The sequence below is a fragment of the Protomyctophum parallelum genome, assembly GCF_964188405.1.
Source record: "Protomyctophum parallelum genome assembly, chromosome: 6".
In the NCBI taxonomy this organism is placed as follows: Eukaryota; Metazoa; Chordata; class Actinopteri; order Myctophiformes; family Myctophidae; genus Protomyctophum; species Protomyctophum parallelum.
The window spans coordinates 34,449,004-34,469,837 of NC_139701.1; the positions used below are offsets into that span (position 1 = coordinate 34,449,004).

Sequence of the window (20,834 nt, forward strand, 5' to 3'; positions counted from 1 at the left end):
GGTTGGCATCAAAATATACTTAAAATACCAAAAGTAAAAGTACTGATTATGCAGAATGTCATTTCAAGTTTTCAGATGTATAAAATAATTTGAAAAAACTAAAATCAATATACAAGCTCACAATGCGTCGCATTATGCGTTACTAGTTACAACGTAACTAGTAATTAAAATAAGTATAGTATAAGTATTGGAAATTGGAAATACTCAAGTAAAGTACAAAATACCTCAAAATGGTACTTAAGTACAGTACTTAAGTAAATTAAATAGTTAATTTCCACCACTGACAAGGGTCATACATAAAGATTAAAAACAGTTGACTAGTTATGACTAGACATGTTATATTTATGATTGATTGATTGATTGATTGATTATTTATTGCAGACTCAGGGGAATCCATATCACAGTACAGAACAGCAACACAATAGATAAGAAGATAATAATATAGAAAGAAATATACAATAAAAAGAGTTCCACCATATTCAGTTTCGAACATACAGACAAGTTCGCCAATGGTTCCACAGTCTGGAGGAGAACCTGACAGAACTACGTATCGGGTTAGTGATGACATTAATGATGTCATTTACTGACTCAGATACCCTACTCATGAATTTATACATAAGATTGCGTAGCACAGCAGAGCAGGTGGGAACCCCAACACTGACAAACATTTGACTTGCACTGGAGCTTCTTGGAGCTCTCAGAAGCAGCCTCATACAGTCATACAGCCTGCTTGTGAATGAAGCAGTGATTGCAATGTACAGTAAGTGCTCCAGTCTACACACTACATTATCCTGAGTGATAACTTAATTAAAGGGTTAGTGATATTTATTTTTTGGTTAAAACAAAAAGGGTTCTATATTCTGATTCTATGGTGATCATTGCAGCAGTATGTTTGTTCAACTGAGAGGGGTCTACCTGTCTCTCCTGCAATTTAACCTTTTCACCCGCTAAAAAACGTAGTCTGCGTTATTTGTCGGGAAGCGACGCTGCCAAAATACCTAGCTAAGTTTATTCAGTTGTATAAATGTGTTTCGCTCTAGTGGAAATACTACTCACATTAGCTTCGGATGGCTATCTGTTGTTAGCTTAGACTTTCAATCGCTTTAGTCTCCAAATCCCCCTCCCATGTGGCATTTCTGGTCAAAACGGTGCTTATTGCACAGAGCCCTTATTGCTGTAATGGCGCCGGCCACTGCTTCTCATCGTCCAGGCAAACAATAACAACCGTTCAATGCGACGACGAACCGTGTGGGTCGTCGTCAGGTATACCTGACGAAGACCCACACGGGTCAAAACGTTGTACCAATAAAGAAATGTCCCTGGGAGCAGTGAAACAGTGTGCGGACATCCCTTCCTTTTCATTGTACGTATATTTTTGAACAGCACCTGTAGAATTTCTGGAGATGTGCGTGCTTCCTGTTGGATCCTATCATCTATGTTATGTCACGAACAAGATGCTGCTTTATGTATAATTATAATTATAATTATAATTTATGTAATGGAATAGCGAGTTTTTGTATGTTGCTTCAATACACTGGTCCCTGACTCCCTGAGTGAGCGTGTGGGAGGGAACAGCACTGTACCTGATTGTCAGAAAGCCACAGAGCTGCCAAGTCCTTCAACTTGGTAAAGGTAAATGGTAGATTCTTTAATCTGAGAGAGAGAGAGAGAGAGAGAGAGAGAGCAATAAAAGAAAAGGTAGAGCAGTCTTTCTCTACCACCCACCCACAGAACAGCCTGATGAGCCCGTCACCATGGAAACACACTCACCCATTCCTATGCTAACAGTAAACCATGAGCACAGAGTCAGACCACTGTCACAGGTGGTGTGTGTGTGTGTGTGTGTGTGTGTGTGTGTGTGTGTGTGTGTGTGTGTGTGTGTGTGTGTGTGTGTGTGTGTGTGAAGGTAGGGAGGAAAGTGACCTGTTCTTCACACCTAAAGACACACAGTGCCATGATTTTGGAACTGTTTCTGTTTTTCAATTGTCTAAGAACTCAACATATTCCTCCAGACGACCCGAAGTGGATAAAGTGTGGGAGGATGTCTTTCCTGTGAATTTTCACTCTCGCATTGCTGTAGGAACAGACTGCACTCCTCCTGGTGTATCAGGACTGTGTACTTAGAGGCAGTACTTTCAGAACCGAAAACCTGAGAGCCTACACCCAACTAAGGCCCGAGCGGATTAGCTCTATTTCCATTTTAAACTCTTTAATCTTCGCTTTTAAAATGAGACATTATGCGTTGTAAAATCCATATGGTCTGTTCCTGCATATTAAATCAGCAAGGTTTATATAGCGCTAACAGATTGAAACACAGCTAGTGTCAAGTGCAGTGCAGTGCCTGACTGAACACTATGGAGGTTTTCTTTAGCGAGGTGATACGCAAACTACTAAACTACTTCATCTGTGTGCAGCACTTCTTCAATTCAAAGTCACTTTATTTTGTACCTTCTATCCCACTGTCTGCCCTCCATTGAGGAGTGTAATTGACAGAGGGACAAAGGAATACTAACTTGTACCTATTACAGCTCCACGCATGGACCCCCCCTACCTAATGGCAGGAACCTTACTCGGGATACAGTACATGAGAGGGGTCAATTGTCTTAGCCTGCCCAATGGTGGATTGCTCGTAGTGGTCAAACATATTCCAAAGTGCCGACAACCACAGGTGCAGGAAGCGCTCCGCACTGCTCCACCCCCACCATTGTAATGAATTCAGACTCAATTTCTCATAACCTTTGCACGCCGGAGCGACGGACCTTTTTGCAATGATGTCATCAAAACGTGTCTCCTATCCCACTCTGTTTGGTGGATTGCCCATATGACTTAAAACGGATTAAAATGTGGATTAAACAATGAAAACATAACTCGGGCAACTTGCGAACGGGAGGGAAAGTGTTCTACAGTCAATTAATTAGAGTAACTCAGGTTCAGTAGTCAAAGTGATAATGTCTGGTTAACTGGCACTGTTAATGTGTGTTTACGAAATATTGCTAGGCCTACAGTATTCCCATTAGAGACAGACATGCAGGGAGAGAAATGCTTTGGTGAGAGTCTCAAGGGGACTGTCTGCAAGTCAGGTTTTCTTATGAACAAAATGTGTGTGTGTGTGTGTGTGTGTGTGTGTGTGTGTGTGTGTGTGTGTGTGTGTGTGTGTGTGTGTGTGTGTGTGTGTGTGTGTGTGTGTGTGTGTGTGTGTGTGTGCGTGCGTGCGTGCGTGCGTGCTCATGTGTATTTGTAGGCCTACCTGTTATCACTAAGGTTGAGGACCCGTAGTTTAGTCATCTGTCCGATCTCATCGGGCAGAAACTCCAGTTTATTGGAACGTAGTGACATCACCGTCACATTCCTACAGTTACCAATCTGAAACACAACAATACAGTGAATTACACTACACAGCGCTGTAGTTTTCACTGCAGGTTTTCAGTTATTTCCCCTTCACTTCTGTGGCGTGTGTGTGTGTGTGCGTGCGTGCGTGCGTGCGTGCGTGCGTGCGTGCGTGCGGCCGTGCGAGTGTGTTTCCCTACCTCCCGGGGTAGCTCAGTAAGGAAGTTCTCGTCGGCAGCGAAGGTCCTCAGATTGTGCAGGTAACCGATGGTGGAAGGCAGCGACTCCAGTTCATTACAACTACAGTCCAACTCCTCCATTAGAGACAGACTGGTAGAGAGACAGAGAGAGACAGAGGGGGAGGTGAGATAGAGAGTACATTAGAGAAGATAATGTCACAGAATCTCTGCCAACAAAAAAACAAAAAACTATGACGACAACATTTTAACTTTATGAAGTCGAGGGTGACTGCATAACTATATTAATGTCACGACACCGAGATAATACACTGTCCGCAGAGAGCCGTCCAAGTGGCCGAGACCCAAAGTACCAGCGCAGACCAAAAGGAAAGGACAATACTGCACCTTCCTGACACCATCGTTACCGTCCAAAAGACAGACAGATGCTGAGTTACAGCCCCAGATCGGAGGCATATCAGCAATGGCTCTCAAAGGTTTTGAACTCTGTGTGAACTGTTCAAAGATGGAATCCGAGTATAATCCGAGCACTCGACGTTGCGTCACAGATCCACCACACACACTATTGAAATGTTACCAGCAGGGAGGGCAGAGACAAGCTACAGCTACAGATGATCAGATGTTCCGATTTGTGCGGGATTGTCCCGCATTTCAATGACTTTTCATGCGTCCCGCAAATTGAGACGTTGTCCCGCATTATGATAGACAGGCTCCAGTTTTCAAATGTGTCTTTATCTGTGGGTCTGTACTGTGGGAGAGCAGCAGAGCTGCAGAGGCTGTTATGACAGGGCCAGGGGGAGGGCCGTGTGTGTGTGTGTAGGTAGGTAGGATTGGCTGTCAATCAAACAACCGGGCAGAGAGGGGGAAATCAAATCAATGCGGTGCGGCAGCGGATAGTTTAGTGAACAGTACACCCACCAAAACAAAACAACGCGCGAAACACAGTACAACGAAAGGAAGAAAGGGGAAGAAAATGAAGTGCAGTTACAACAAGCACAGAAAAACTATTTATCCGTGGGTGAAGACACCATGCAGTGCAAGGCATATTGAAAGAGTCTTCTGTGACATTTGTAATTAGAGTCGTTTCTCAGTGACACGGAGGAGGTGAATATAGCGACGTGAAGCAACGTGGAGGCTTCACGGAGCATGGACACGTTTGTACTAAAAACCAAAACAAGAAGAAAAGGTAACAGCAGCTGAAATAACTAGTGTTTACCACACAGTACAACTGAGAGTCTTTCAGACTTGTAATGGACAACATAAACACCTAAAAGGTGACCCTGGCTGTGCTGCTATGGTGGAGAAGTGTGTTTACAGTTTAATGTATTATGAGTTGCCTCCAATGCTGACCAATTTTGATTTATATTTCTGGTTTAATTTATTTTATCTTTTATTTATTTTACCTGTATAATTTCAAAATAATTTGCAGTAGTTGGCTTTGTTATAGGAGGAGGATACTTTGATAAAGTAAACATTTATGTATTGGTTATTCATGCCTTCACAATCAAATCAAATCCCCTTGGTTGGTTGGTTGGTTGGTTGGTTGGTTGGTTGGTGAATTGTCCAGTGACTCCAGTTGTATTGGTTGGTCTATTGTCCTGTTTGTCCAATAATAGTTCATTTAAATGCATTTATGTTAAGTTTATTTTATTTGCATAGTAGTTCTATTATAGTTATTATCATCATAGTCCTATTATGTGCTACTGAATCAACCAGATGGCATGTGAGGGGCAGAATAGAAATGTCTAATTGAGGAATAGAAATGTTATTATTTTTGTTTTCGTATACACATTATTTACCCGCATGTGTCCCACACAAACACACTCTTTGTCCCACATCGGGTTAGTTGGGATCTGGTCACCCTAGCTACAGCCAATGAGAGCACAGGACAGGTGGACACGGGTGCTTGTTGAGAAAGGACGCTATTGTATTTTTGAGTGGTGCAACCACTCCTACAACCAGGAATGTCCGTGTGTATCATGTATCAGTCAAGTAGCAGTCACGGGGTAATGCTGCGTGCGTGCATTTATTAATACCAGTAGGGGGTGCCAGAAACAGAGAGAGGGGTAGTGCTGAGAGAGAGAGAGAGAGAGAGGGGAATCTGTTTTTAACAGACTAAAGAAATAAAAGCAATGGTGACAGATATGTTAAATATAGTTAAGCTTAGTATAAACCTAGTTGAAATCTGTACCATGTGCAGAACACATAGGGCAGGTGTTGGTCTTCGTCCAAAAAAAAGACATGACAAGAGGCTATTGGAGAACTAATTTGGATAGGGCCACATGATCTGATGCCCATTCTAAAAACGCCTTCTAAATCCTGTTGCTATATACTGTACATAGCAACAACTACCCCAACAGGTGTTATAATGGGTCAAGACCAGAGGATAAGGCAGATTGAGCAAGGCCGTCTGTGTGATCTTTGATCTCAACCACTGGTCTCTAGCCTTTTGTTTGGCAAATCAGTAGAAAATCCATTGCTATATCCATGGAAGCAGAGTGTCCTGACCCGCTCATGCCATTAGCCTGGCAGTGTGCAAACAGCAGGATAATGCTAATGAGACAACCATTCTACATTAATGTACTGTCACGGCTAACATTACATTAGCCTGCTGTTATTGTTCCCAGACGATTGGGCCATCTGGGCCACCATACGGTCTGAGGAGAGGAGAGCAATACTGAGTTGAAGTTAGAGCAGAATCAGTAGCTTCCATCTACACTGTAGCCTGGTAAGCACATATTACTGTAGATTCTACAGTAAAATGTGCTTACCAGGGGCGAATCCGGGAATATAAAGAGAATAACAACAGACTACCTAGAAGCCGGGCAGATATGTCACTGTGACATTGTGTCATTGTGACAGTGACATAAGAATTATTATACGGTAGTTCAGACTTCAGACGAATTCCTCCCACTGCACCGGGCTGGCTTTGTTGAGACGGAGCCTCAGAGCGCAGATACTTTGAATCAACGGGGACTATAAATGTTTCGTCAAATGAACTCTTCTATTTACAGGGAAACAGAGGTCAAAACATTATTTTGATAGTGAAATGCCTCGCAATATGAATTTATTTTGATGTGTTTTGTTTTGTTGGTACTTGGTAACTGTTGTATAATCACAATATTACACTCGAGGGTGTGCTTTACTGTGATTATTGGCACTTTAGTGTCGTGCCAATAATCATGCACGACAGTAACATTTATGTTTGTAGAAGAGGCAAACTAATATTGTTTATGCCGTTGGCCTGTTTATTTGTATACATGTGTACTGTAAAAAGGTCTCTTTTCCGTTGATCTTTATCTTTTTTAGTAGTTTACTATAATGAATACCTTGATCTTTATCTTTTTTAGTATCGGAGGACAGGCAAGACGGGCAGTGTCAGTAGGCCAATCAGAGGCAGGCAGGGCGTTACCATGTCTATGCTATGTGGCTGGGACCCATCACATGGGGGTGCATTCATTCTCTATCACTATACTAGTGTCACTTAATGTCAGATGTGCAGAATTTATTCACAGCATAAAATAAATAAATAACGATAAATAAAAAATAAACATCAACGCACACACCATAATGTACAATGTACAGTAGCCTACTTCTAATTCCTGGTGGTTGTCCATTTTGTATAATTAGCGACACCTGTTGGACAAAGATACATGACTGTACAGTAACTACAATGAATGAATTAATACGGAAAAGGGATGTAACAATAACAAAAAAATCACGATACGATAATACCACAACAACAAGTCCACGATACAATATTTATCACAATATAATAATATATAAAGAAGGATGACTGAAATCTGTAGGACACAGCTAGCTGTTCATTTCCCATTCGTGTGTCATAACATTATGACACCGTAATAAAGCTCCGGCTAGCTTGCAAAGTCCACCCATTTGTGGTTAATGTGACATGCTTTTGTTAGGCATTATAATGACTTTCAGCTTTTGTTTCTTGGTACAGACATTGTATGACTAAATTATGGCCGTGATTCAATGTTATACTTAAGCAGCGATCACGGAAGGAGACGGTACAAAGGGGAGAGATAAAACTATTAGCAGTGCGTATAAGCCACAACAATGCAACACGATAAAAGTCAGCAGGGTAGTGTCGGCAGCAGAGTGAACACAGCCGGCAGCAACAGGACATACCGCACGTCAGCAAGTCTGTCTCTAGCCTGTGTCCACACACAGCGATCACCGTCTGTGCAGAAGATAATTTGCTCAATTTTGCTGATCTTTAAAACATCTTCTAAGGTTTCTTACAGGACGGATGCTGTAAAGATCAGCGTATGTACACAGATATCTGCACGCGATGTGATCGCCGTGAACCTGATCATAGGTCCCTCCGCTGCCGTTCAAACAAAAACAATACAATATTCAGCCTGGAATACCTATTGCAGATGCCGTCACAGGCCAACTGTTGATATCAAGACATCATCATTTGCTATCGCAAAATCTAGGATATTGTTGTATCCCTATTTTGGAGAACCTTTTTAATGTCATGTTTAATATTTTTGGGCAATTGCAGAAACTTCACAAGTTGGACTTGGTATAAGTGGGACCATATGCCCTGAAGCAGGTGAGTTATGAGGGAATAACTGCACTTGAGGATGGTAAACAGCCCAAAATGATGTTCTCATAACTGACTTCGCAGTGCACCATCCGTATACATATCCACACTGAAACATCAAGATAACTTAGAGCAGTATCTTTATGTATAATACATGTACTTATTTACGAATGTAGAGATACAAGTATGGATTCTACTATGGGTTGTGATTAAATTACAAAGCTAATGGTTTATATAGCAAACTTAAATAGCACACTAAATAATATCTATGCAGCGAGCGGGGTAAGAATGGGATGCTACTATTAAAGTGCTTATTATTAAAGGAGAGATGGGGGAGAGTTCTGGATCTACAGTACTATCGATTAAGGATAAAGCCAGGGACTTGTTCAAGAAGACAAAATGTTCCAGTGTGCTGTATAACATGAATAAGTGTCCCTTAATAAATGTCCTACGCTAGTGTCTAGTTGGGAAGGTTATAGTTTCATATAGTGATACCTGTAATCCAAGTATTGAATTGGATTACAGTTTTGCAATGGACTATAATGGATGTATTTCTGGTCTAACGGTAACCTCCATTAAACGCAGTCTGTGTGTGGTTTTCAAACAGGACTGGGCTCGACTACTTCCATTCCAGGAAGTGGATTTTCTTTAAAGAAATGTATATAAAAGGAATTAAAAAAGATTCAACCTATGCCACATATCTGATCAATTTGGCAAATTAAATTCAAATGCTAAAGAACTGCACACAAAATGTCTAATGTAAATGAATTAATTGAACCGAAATTGATTGATCACCAGCCCAGTCCTGTAATAGCAGCTTTGCGTAACAGTTCTGATCATTTCTGTCTCTGAACGCACCCCTGGATCCAGCAGGCTACTGTTACTCACCCCTGTTTGGACTTCGGACTAATGCCATGGAAACAGAGAACACAACACACAGAACCCACCAATCACCAACCAGCAAATAGAACACAGCAACTAATGACAGTTGACAGGGAAAATAACCGCAACAAACACCGTAAACTTGAATAATATAAACCAAATATTATATACAAGGAAAATAAAAACCTGCCAATGGTCCTCAATTCAATCATTTCTTTTTATACGTGTTTGATTGCATGCATGCATGTGTGCGTACAGTATGTGTGTGTGTGTGTGTGTGTGTGTGTGTGTGTGTGTGTGTGTGTGTGTGTGTGCGTGCATGCATGCATGCGTTTGCATGCATGCATGTGTGTGTGTGGTTTTACCTCCCAATGGTGCTAGGCAGTGAGTTCAGCTGGTTGTCATCTACCTTCAGCGTTGTTAACTTCTTCAACATTCCTAAACACATACATAAGAAGGAGATAAAGGGTGATATATAAAGAGAGCTAATCCTCACAGGTGCTACATTCAGCTTGTTAACTTTATTTTTCATTCAATGCACGTTCCCGTTTGTTTCATTCTCGCACATAGACTTCAGCCAAAGAGGTGGCCATGTTATTTCATTGATGTCGGGTGGAAACCTTATTACTGTATGTCCAAAACTGTTACTTTTGGAATTCAAATTCAAAAGCCATACAGTGAGTCAGTGACACTGTAGTATGAAGAACTTTAATGTAGAGCATTCATTTAACAAAAAAATATGGAGATAAAGATTTTAGGCCATTAAAATGAGGGTTCTATTTCGTCCCTGCTGACCGCCAGAGGCGGTGCTTTAAGCACTGAATACGTCCCTTCGCGCATGCGCAGTCGAGTATTTTATACCAACAATGTCGGTTGACCCCGTGATGACCCGGAGTCGTCTATAACTTCCGGCAGTCGTCCGGGGCTCAGTCCCTAATTTCTTCTCGCTTTGCGCAAGTTGTACATAGCACAGAGTTCTACAGCAGAATTAAACTGCACGATAACAGAACTATTGCTTTGCTACTACTAAGTCGCCGGTAGTCCCGCGACCATTGTTGGTCGGAGCTGTGACGCGTGCGTTCGCCCTCCAGGGACTGCGACTTAATACTACTATTATTGTATCGTTTTCGAGTGGAGCTGGGCTTCACATCGTCTTCTTTCCCCGTGGGAACAAGGTAAGCAGACAACCCCTGTTCGCATAGGCTGCGTGCGCGCTGCTTCCCTGCAACACACACGGTCGCGTGCTACAAACGGCGACCTGAGCGTCCCGTTTTAGCACCCGTCAAAGTTGAACGGATAGCTCGTTCTCTTTGACAGCTTACGCTGTCTTGTTTTCCCACGAAGGCTGCGCCGCAGTGCTGGTGACGGCAAGCGTTAGCACTACCCGCTCCCAGCACGTGAGTCGACGCTAGTATTATTTGTTTACTTCTTACCTATACTACTTATACTTATACTACTTATACTTATAAGTGTACTTATCTACTGCTATATTACTCTGCCTCTCTGAGCGAGTCTTTGCTGGCACTGGCCAGCTATATAGCACCGCCGCGTGCTACAAACGGCGACCTGAGCGTCCCGTTTAGCACCCGTCAAAGTGAACGGATAGCTCGTTCTCTTTGACAGCTTACGCTGTCTTGTTTTCCCACGAAGGCTGCGCCGCAGTGCTAGTGACGGCAAGCGTTAGCGCTACCCGCTCCCAGCACGTGAGTCGACGCTATTATTATTTGCTTACTACTTATACTTATACTACTTATACTTATACTTATACTACTTATAAGTGTACTTATTTACTGCTATATTACTCTGCCTCTCTGAATGAGTCTTTGCTGGCACTGGCCAGCTATATAGCACCACCGCGAGGTTACGTCAGTAACCCCGGTTATATGAATTGGCTTGACTGATTTAGTCACTTGTTCTCAAATAGTGTACTTTAATTTCGGCACAGAGCCATTGCCACTTTATAGGTTGGTTTTTCTGAAATTATATATATATAACTATATCATTATATATATATCATATATACTGGTCTCTGCTAGAGCACCCCTTACCTGGCATAGGCGGCGTGCGCGCCCCCTCCCTCCAGCTAAGCGGCCTTTAGCAGCTACAGTAGCCTCTAATGGCACAGGCAGCGTCCGCGCTCCCTTCCTACCAGTTTACGGCTCCACCCCTAGCGACCACTAGCGTCCGCGCTCTGGGCTACATCTGCGGGTTTCCAATGGACGAACCCCGCCACCACCTGTGCACCTCCTGCCAGGCTCCTCTGCGGCCAGAGGATGGGCATGACCTCTGCCCTGGGTGCCTTGGCCCCCAACATCTGAGGGAGGCACTCGGTGACAACCCATGTCACGTGGACGCAGGAGCGTCCAATCTCTCTCGCCGGTAATGAAGGCTAACAAAACCCTCCCCGGACAGAAGATACGTTATCGTTTAAAGCGGCGCTATCCCCGCTAAACAGACGTTCATATGATATCATATACTTATCATGGCATAACCTCCTGTGTGTGGGTAAAGGCTGCGTTCGCGCCGCCTCCCTGCTCTGCATACGAGGTCTGTTCGACTGTGAACGCTAGCGCTTATTATAAGCGACTATAAGACTTGCCGAAGGATAAGAACACTGTCATATTACCTTCGTTTGTTAAACACGCTACTTTTTAAGCTTTGTTTAGCCCCTGCTGGTGATGGCAAGAGCCTTGCTGGCCAAAGCCATATACCGATATTGGCAGCATTCAAGCTTAACTGCTTTTGCGAATAGCTGTGTAGGAGCCAAAACCTTATATTTAATTATATTATTTATTTATTGGCCCTCTGGTGGTGGTGTTCTGTATAATAATGTCTGCTCTCTGCCCACTGCAGGATACCTTATAAGGCACTGTGTGTGACAATAGGGGCGTGACAGACTGGCAAGCAGACAGTCTTTTGACCTTGCAACTGAAGGATCTCTGTACTTTATTTTATCCTACAAGTTTAAGTTTAACGTTTTTTGCATCCCTGTAAAGGAAGAAAAATAAACAACTTTGATTTAACACCGAAACCAACCTGGAATGGACATTCTATCATTTCATTCAAACAACAACAACAAGCAAGCGTCTTTAGTATAGTCAGTCTGCCCAAGAAGTGGCTCACACAAAGGTTTTTAACAAAAGGATAAGTGGTCACTACATTAGTCAAAAGACTCGCTTTGGAGTTTCCATTGGAAAGGAAAGGATTGCTGAAGAGGAGCAAATGTTTGAACGGCGGACAGTGTGGCTGAGAGAACAAAGGACAAGATGGTGGTGCGGTACAAAGCGGTAAATAATACAAACTTTTAAAAAATCATAACGAAGAAACTATAAGCTGACACTGGAAACTGTGAAGGAATTGGTTAAAGGAGGACTTGAAGTTCATTTAGGAGCGCAAAAAAGTGACATTTGGTGCGCATTGAGAGACATTAATTTATTCCATTTAATTATTCTTCAACTGCATGATTTAAAAAGTGCGCTAAACGCCGCCCCTCTGAAATGCAATGATTAAATCATATCTTGCCTTGGATTGGAAACAAAGAGAGTTTGTAGGCTATATTGTTCGGCCTTTGTGTTCATAAAACTTGAAACTTTGAACTTAATGCAACATGGATGGAAATGTATCAAACAATGAAATGGAAGGAACTGAACAAAATGTTGCGGTGCCACTGCTCACCGTGAGTGAACCCACGTTACCCACTGAACCTGAAGTTTCTCAAATGGACGGAGAACACATTGCAAAAATGCGCTCATCGCGCAAATACAAACTCTCCCCACTGACACGGAGAATGAACATTATAAAGGAATTGATGAAAGACAATATGGTTACTGAGGAATTGGATGAAAACGTGCACAAGTACAAATCACTGTTGGTTGATTTTTATGATGCGCACGTGTCTTATCAAGCACTGTTAAAGGGGTCCGAGGAAATGAATGAAAGTGAGAACTGGTTTCAAACAAAAATGAGCAGCATAGATGAATTTATGGATGATGTTATGAAATGGAAGTCTGGCCTGACAACCAGACCTGATGATCAAGATATTGCTCTTGGTGACAGTGCGTCAGGTGCCTGGAGATCCAAGCACAGCTCAAATACTGGTGCGTCAAGCAGGTCTAAAGGGAGCGCGCACTCCAGTGTATCTTCTGCTCGCATACGCGCAAAAGCCGAAAAGGCTGCAGCAATTGCGAAATTAAAGTCATTAAAAGACAAACATGTGTTGGAGGAGGAAGAGGAGAACCTCAATAAACAAATGGAGCAAATAAGAAAAAGAAAGGAAACCCTTGATGTGCAGGCTGACTTGGATGCAGCCACTGCTAAAATAAACGCTCTTACTATTGTGGAAAGTCATGTTCAAAGCGCTCAAACTCAAAGCGCACCTCCACAAACAACGGATGGAATGAATGAATATTGTGACAAAGGTGGCGACATATACATGATGCCTGAAAAGGAAAAGGATGACACAAAAAGGGAAACGGTGCATAAGAGCACTACACGTACACAAAGTGTGCGCCCAAAAGAATCACAATTTCGTTTATTTCCCAACTCCTATCCACAGGAAAAGCCTCCTAAATCATCAGAATATTATATTCAAAAACAATATGGTGGCACACAGCCTGAGAAACCACTATATTCCATGCAGGACAGAACCCAATCACATGCATCAGCATCACAATCCAAAGGCGACAATAAAATGCCCAAGCCACAACCCCCAGTGCATGATGCAACTCTGTACAGTATTTTGCAAAAACAAAATGAAATAACTGCCTCTCTTGTAAAACGGCATCATAATTCCTCTTTGCCTCAAAAAGAGATCAAGGTATTTGAAGGTGATCCAGTTGAATATAGATCATTTATGAGAGCTTTTGAGTATTTTATAGAAGCCAGAACAGCCTCTGGCAGAGACAGGTTGTACTATTTGGAACAGTACACAAGGGGGCAGTCAAGGGAACTTATCAGAACATGCCTGTACATGGAACCAGAGAAGGGGTATCATAGAGCTAAAGAGCTCCTCCAAAAGCATTATGGCAACGAATTCAAAATAGCTAATGCATATATAGAAAAGGCCCTGTCATGGTCTTCTATTAAGCCTGAGGATCCTAGAGCTTTGGAGGCATTTGCTTTATATTTAAGAGGATGCTGCAATGCAATGGAGGAAATCACATATATGGAGGAACTGGACTTGTCTTCTAATTTAAAAGCTCTGGTCACCAAGTTGCCATATAAAATCAGAGAAAGATGGAGATCTGAAGTCTGTGAGCTACAGGAAAAGCGTAACAGCAAAGTCAGATTTTGTGACCTGGTCAGGTTTCTCGAATATCAGGTGAAGATCCTCACAGACCCTGTATTTGGCAACATTCAAGACCCAACAGCCCCAAAAGCTCAGAAACAAAACACATACAAAAAGCCCAAATCCACTGGCAGCAGCTTCGCTACCAGCATAAGCAATATCGACGACAATTCCCAGTCACCCCAGTCACACTCACAGCACAGCTCTCAAACTGCAAACAAACCTTTCTGTCTGTTTTGTTCAGGTACCCATATAATGGATGAATGTCAAACATTCAAGAGGAAACTTCACAGAGACAAAATCACCTTTCTGAAGGAAAGGGGAATATGTTTTGGATGCCTTGTACAAGGACACATGAATAATCAGTGTTTTAAACGCTTGTCATGTAAAGAGTGCAAATTTAACCATCCAACTGTGCTACATATAGGAAAAATAAAAAGGACAGACACAACTGAAATGTCTGAAAATGAAACAGCACAGACGCGCACATCTCCAAAGGCATGTGGGCATATTGGGGCCGGTGAAGAGGAGTGTGTGCTATCTATTGTGCCTGTTAAAGTGAAATCTAAGAAAGGAAATAAAATAATACAAACTTATGCATTCCTTGACCCTGGCAGTTCAGCCTCATTTTGCACAAACAGTCTCATGCATCAGCTGAACATTATAGGAAAAAGAACCAACATCCTTCTCCGTACCATGGGTCAAGAAAAGACTGTCAGTAGTCACATAGTAACAGGTTTGGAGGTGAGTGAGCTTCATGGCAACACCTTTACAGCCCTCCCAGAAACCTACACACAGAAAGCCATGCCTGTTACAAAACACAACATTCCCAACCAGTCAGATATATCCAAGTGGCCATACCTCAAAAACATCAAACTCCCCACCATAGATGCAGACATTGGCTTGCTGATCGGCACAAATGCACCTAAGGTAATGGAACCACAACAGGTCATTAACAGCCAAGGAGAAGGCCCATATGCAGTAAGGACACTGCTAGGATGGGTGGTCAATGGTCCACTAAGAGGAGGTTCAAAGGCCAACAATACAGTCTCGGTCAACAAGATTTCAGTAGTTGACCTTCATGATCTGTTGATCACACAATACAACACTGACTTTGTGGAAAAATCCTATGAAGACAAAAAGGAAATGTCAATAGAGGACAAACAGTTTTTGAAAATAGTTGAAGATTCAACCACAATGGTGGATGGACATTACAGTTTCAAATTACCATTCAGGAGCCATGATGTTACACTGCCAAACAATCGGCAGGTTGCAGAACAAAGACTTTTGAGCTTAAAAAGGAAGTTCTTGAAAAATGCATCATTTCATGAGGAGTACACTCGCTTCCTAAGTGATGTCATTGAACAAGGCTATGCTGAGGCAGTGCCACAGGGGCAGCTGGAGCAAAAGGATGGGAGCATTTGGTACATACCTCACCATGGGGTGTACCACCCCAAAAAAGGAAAGCTCAGAGTGGTTTTTGACTGTGGAGCATCATACAAAGGCACCTCGCTCAACTCAGAGCTACTCCAAGGCCCTGACTTAATTCAACCCCTCATAGGAGTGCTCACCAGGTTCCGGCAGGAGCCTATAGCCATAATGGGAGACATTCAGTCAATGTTCCATCAGGTAAAAGTGGCAAATGAGCATGTTGATTTTCTGAGATTCCTGTGGTGGCCAGGGGGTGATATAGGTGTTGACCCCCAGGAATACCGTATGGTGGTGCATCTCTTCGGTGCGGTCTCATCACCCAGCTGCGCAAACTATGCGCTCAAAAGGACGGCTGAGGATAACCGGGATCGTTTCAGACCTGAAGTGATTGACACCATTCTAAACAACGTATATGTGGATGATTGTCTGAAGTCGGTGGCCACAGAGGATGAAGCAATACTTCTCATCAAGGAGGTGACAGCTGCATGTCACAGAGGAGGTTTCCACTTCTCTAAATGGATAACAAACAGCCGCAGAGTACTTTCCTCAGTCCCGGAAGTCGATAGAGCTAAAGAGGTCAAAGAGCTCAACTTGGACAGAGATAGACTCCCAACTGAAAGAGCACTTGGCGTGCAGTGGTGTGTGGAGGATGACAATTTCACATTCAATGTCACCACCAAGCCACAGCCACACACACGGAGAGGGATACTGTCTGTTGTTAGCTCCATTTATGACCCTTTAGGGTTTCTTGCGCCTTTCACTCTGACTTCCAAACTGCTATTACAAGAGCTATGCAGCTTAAACCTAGGCTGGGATGAGGACGTACCGCAGATATTCTCTGAGCGGTGGGTTAAATGGAAATTAGATCTGCAGAAAATCACCAACTTCAAGGTCAGAAGATGCCTCAAACCAAAGGACTTTGGTGAACCCATACAAGCACAGCTTCACCATTTTGCAGACGCAAGTGAACAAGGCTATGGTACAGTGAGCTATTTGAGACTGAAGAATGAAACAAACACCATTCATGTCTCATTTATGATGGGGAAGGCAAGAGTTGCACCCCTCAAAAGGATGACAATCCCCAGGATGGAGTTGGCTGCTGCAGTGCTGGCCACTAAAGTGGATAAAGTTCTCAGAAGAGAGTTGCAGCTGCAGCTTGTAAGCTCAATGTTTTGGACTGATAGCCAATCAGTATTAAAGTACATTGCAAATCAACACACACGATTCCACACATTTGTGGCTAACAGAGTTGCTGCCATTAGAGATGCCACAAAAATGACCCAGTGGAGATATGTCAACACAAAGGTGAACCCTGCTGATGTTGCCTCTAGAGGACAGAAAGCAGACAAATTCATGGAGAATCAGAGTTGGATTCAAGGCCCAGACATACTCTGGAAGTCTGAAAGGGACTGGCCACAGTTTCCTGTGGAACTGTTTTCGAACTCCTTTGATGACCCAGAGGTCAAGAGAAATCCTGCTGTGAGTACAATCATTGTAAAGGACAATAGAAATCCAACTGATACATTTATCACATACTTTTCCAGCTGGAGAAAGCTGAAAGTTGCAGTAGCATGGATTTTGAAACTCAAAGAAACTCTGAAACTACTGGTTCACAGGAAAAAGGAATTTAATTCCACTGCAAGTGCTTCACTTCACTGCACTCGAAGCACTAAGAAAGTGATGGACCAGAAAAAGATGGATGTCAAAACCACATTGGGTGGACAAACAGTCACTCTGGAAGATATGGAGAAGGCAGAAAATGCAATTATCTGTCATACACAAAAGCAGTACTTTCAAGAAGAAATAAAAACTTTGCAAATGGCGACATCTTGTGTCAAGAAGACAAGTAGCATCTACAGGCTTGATCCAGTGTTCAAGGATGGTGTGCTCAGAGTGGGAGGACGTCTGAGTAGGGCAGCTATGCCAGAAGAGAGTAAATTCCCTGTCATACTCCCCAAACATTCTCATGTATCCACACTCATTCTCAGGCACATGCATGACAAAACTGGACATGGAGGAAGAAACCACATTCTCTCTGAACTAAGGAAAATATATTGGATAATCAAGGCCAACTCTGCAGCAAGAAAAATAATAAGTGAATGTGTTGTATGCAGACGGCAAAGGGCCAAAATTGGAGAGCAAAAAATGGCTGATTTGCCACAGGAAAGGCTTGAGCCAGACATGCCTCCATTTTCTAATGTTGGCGTGGATTATTTTGGCCCTATTGAAATTAAAAGAGGACGAACCATCTTGAAGAGGTATGGAGTGCTATTCACTTGCATGACCAGCAGAGCTGTGCATATTGAGGTGGCCAACTCCCTCGACACAGACTCATGCCTCAATGCCTTAAGACGTTTTATTTGTAGAAGAGGACAAGTGAAACATATCAGAAGTGATAATGGTACTAATTTTGTTGGGGCTCAAAGAGAATTAAAAGAAGCCCTCGCTACACTGAACCAGCAAAGGATCCAAGGAGCTTTGCTCCAAAAGGGCATACAGTGGAGTTTCAATCCCCCAGGAGCATCCCACCATGGAGGAGTATGGGAGCGACTTATAAAGTCTGTGAGGCAAGTGCTCCATTCTGTTTTGAAACAGCAGACTCTAGACGACGAGGGACTACAGACTCTGTTATGCGAAGTGGAGGCCATCTTAAACAGCCGCCCAATCACTACTGTGTCTAATGACCCACAAGACCTAGAGCCTCTTACCCCAAACCACATCTTACTCTTGAACACCAAGCCCATTGTGCCACCTGGAGTCTTTGACAGGAACGACCTGTATGTGAGACGCCGATGGAAACAGGTGCAGTACATGTCAGATTTATTCTGGAAGCGCTGGTGCCTGGAATACCTGCCCCTCATGCAGGAAAGGCAGAAATGGTGCAAACGGAGGAGAAGCTTTACACCTGGAGATGTGGTCATGGTCGTGGACCCCTGTGCTCCACGTGGCTCCTGGATTTTGGGAAGAGTGCTGGAAGTTATGGCAGATTCTACAGGATTGGTGCGAGCTGTAAAGGTCAAAACAAAGACCAATGTCCTAGAAAGGCCCATAACCAAGATCTGCCTGCTGCTAGAATGTGAGGAGTGACGCCCTTGCTACTACTGATGAATGATGATGGCATGATGACTTCGCCAACCTATGTTGAGTACCACACCACACCAAGTTAATGAAATGTTTACAGGCTCCTTTAAGATACAGTGTATATTGTAATTGTTTTTGTTGCTTCAAAATACAATTAGGGGCCGGTTATGTAGGAGCCAAAACCTTATATTTAATTATATTATTTATTTATTGGCCCTCTGGTGGTGGTGTTCTGTATAATAATGTCTGCTCTCTGCCCACTGCAGGATACCTTATAAGGCACTGTGTGTGACAATAGGGGCGTGACAGACTGGCAAGCAGACAGTCTTTTGACCTTGCAACTGAAGGATCTCTGTACTTTATTTTATCCTACAAGTTTAAGTTTAACGTTTTTTGCATCCCTGTAAAGGAAGAAAAATAAACAACTTTGATTTAACACCGAAACCAACCTGGAATGGACATTCTATCATTTCATTCAAACAACAACAACAAGCAAGCGTCTTTAGTATAGTCAGTCTGCCCAAGAAGTGGCTCACACAAAGGTTTTTAACAAAAGGATAAGTGGTCACTACAAGCTGTATTGTTGTTATTATCAGCCCGGTACAGGAGCAGCTTCCTGCGTCCTCCCAGGGTATTGATGTTGCTACCAGTATAGTTTGTAGCAAAATAGTATTAACAGCTACTGGTGTACATAGCCTGTCTGGTTGTTAACCCAGCTGGCCCCCAGTAGTGGGCCTAGCTGAAGCTGCTACCAGTATGTCTGGAGCTCAAAGCTCCATTAACAGTTTTTTGCATATACAGTGGGTGCAACCTGGTTTGTTCCCACAGGTCGGATTAGTGCCCCTGGGTACCTGTAGGTCCTATTAGCCCAGCTGGTCCCCAGCACAGAGTATCTGGCGCTGCTGACAGCGTAGCTCACAGCTGCTACCAGTAGCTTAAAGTTAAAGCTGTTTATGAACAGGCTATAGCTTGTCTTGTTTTTTAGTAGCCTAGCTGGTCTCCAGCATAGCTCTCTAACTGGCGCTGCTACCTGTAGTTGTAGCCCAAGCGCTTATTATACTATTGAAGATAAAAAGCTATCTGTATATAGCTTGCCTTACTGTTTGTTGGCCCAGCTGGTACAGGGCAGGCAGCGTATGCGCTCCGCTCCTCCAGCATACGGCCAGCTTGATGTTACTTACTACTAATCGTTTGTTAGCTCAAGCATTTATTAACAGCTATTGGTGTATAGCTTGTTATGTTCATTAGCTGCAGCTGATACAGGCAGCGTACGCGCTCCCTTCCTTCAGCAGGTGGCCCCTATCGGTGGAGCTATCGGTTGTAGCCTTTTCTCCAAAACTAGCTTGTGTCGGTTTATTTAACCGAACCTGGCTGGGGTAGGCAGCGGTAGCGCTCCCTCCTCCCAGCATGAATGCGTAGTAGTGCACACGTGACTAGTGTATTGGAAGTGTCTTTTGTTTCGCTCTGGACTAGCAAACATAAATAATAATGCACTGGAGTTTGGATAAGCGTCATAGTGCCGTGATAAACGGTCACATAGGAAACACTACAGCTGCTACATAGCAGCGTCCAAACCTTGACTGAAGGCTACTTTATTATCATAAATTATAAGTAAGCCTCCGCCGGGGGTACAGGTAGCGTAAAGCTCCCCTCCCCCACCGCGACCATGCAGGTCGCACAGTCTATCTAACAGCAACGTTTGTGTGCTGTTTCTATGATGCACTTTACATCTGGTTGAATCTCAAAGTGCTGCAATGAGCATTTGCATAAACGTAAATGCATATTCACATGCTGCGGCAGGTATAGCAGCATTCAGTTTTTCGATTAAGTCATTATATGCCGATCTAAGTTAAAGCCTCTGCTGGCACAGGCAGCGTACGCGCCCCCTCCCTGCAGCATATGGCCAACACCTAGCAAACCAGTAGCGTCCGCGCCCTGGGCTAGTCGGGACTGGTGTGCACCGGCCGGTCCAAAGGAACCGGTGCCACCACAACGGAGAGCACCCACTTTCGTACCTCGAAAGCCTCTGCTGGTACAGACAGCGTATGCGCTCCCT

General features: G+C 43.4%; 1 protein-coding gene across 2 annotated transcripts in view; it reads right to left on the minus strand.

Annotated features, from left to right (window-relative positions):
• The window catches only part of lrrc7 (leucine rich repeat containing 7), a gene marked incomplete at both ends in the record, with an annotated part of 103,338 nt that overhangs the window by 35,629 nt on the left and 46,875 nt on the right, over positions 1-20,834 (minus strand). The window contains 5 exons of one of the 2 annotated variants that reach the window (XM_083768210.1): positions 1,584-1,653; positions 3,248-3,363; positions 3,528-3,657; positions 8,986-9,003; positions 9,345-9,417. In XM_083768210.1, the coding sequence (XP_083624336.1) occupies positions 1,584-1,653; positions 3,248-3,363; positions 3,528-3,657; positions 8,986-9,003; positions 9,345-9,417 (407 nt within the window). The remainder of the gene's footprint in view (positions 1-1,583; positions 1,654-3,247; positions 3,364-3,527; positions 3,658-8,985; positions 9,004-9,344; positions 9,418-20,834) is intronic. The other variant, XM_083768209.1, reaches the window with a different exon arrangement.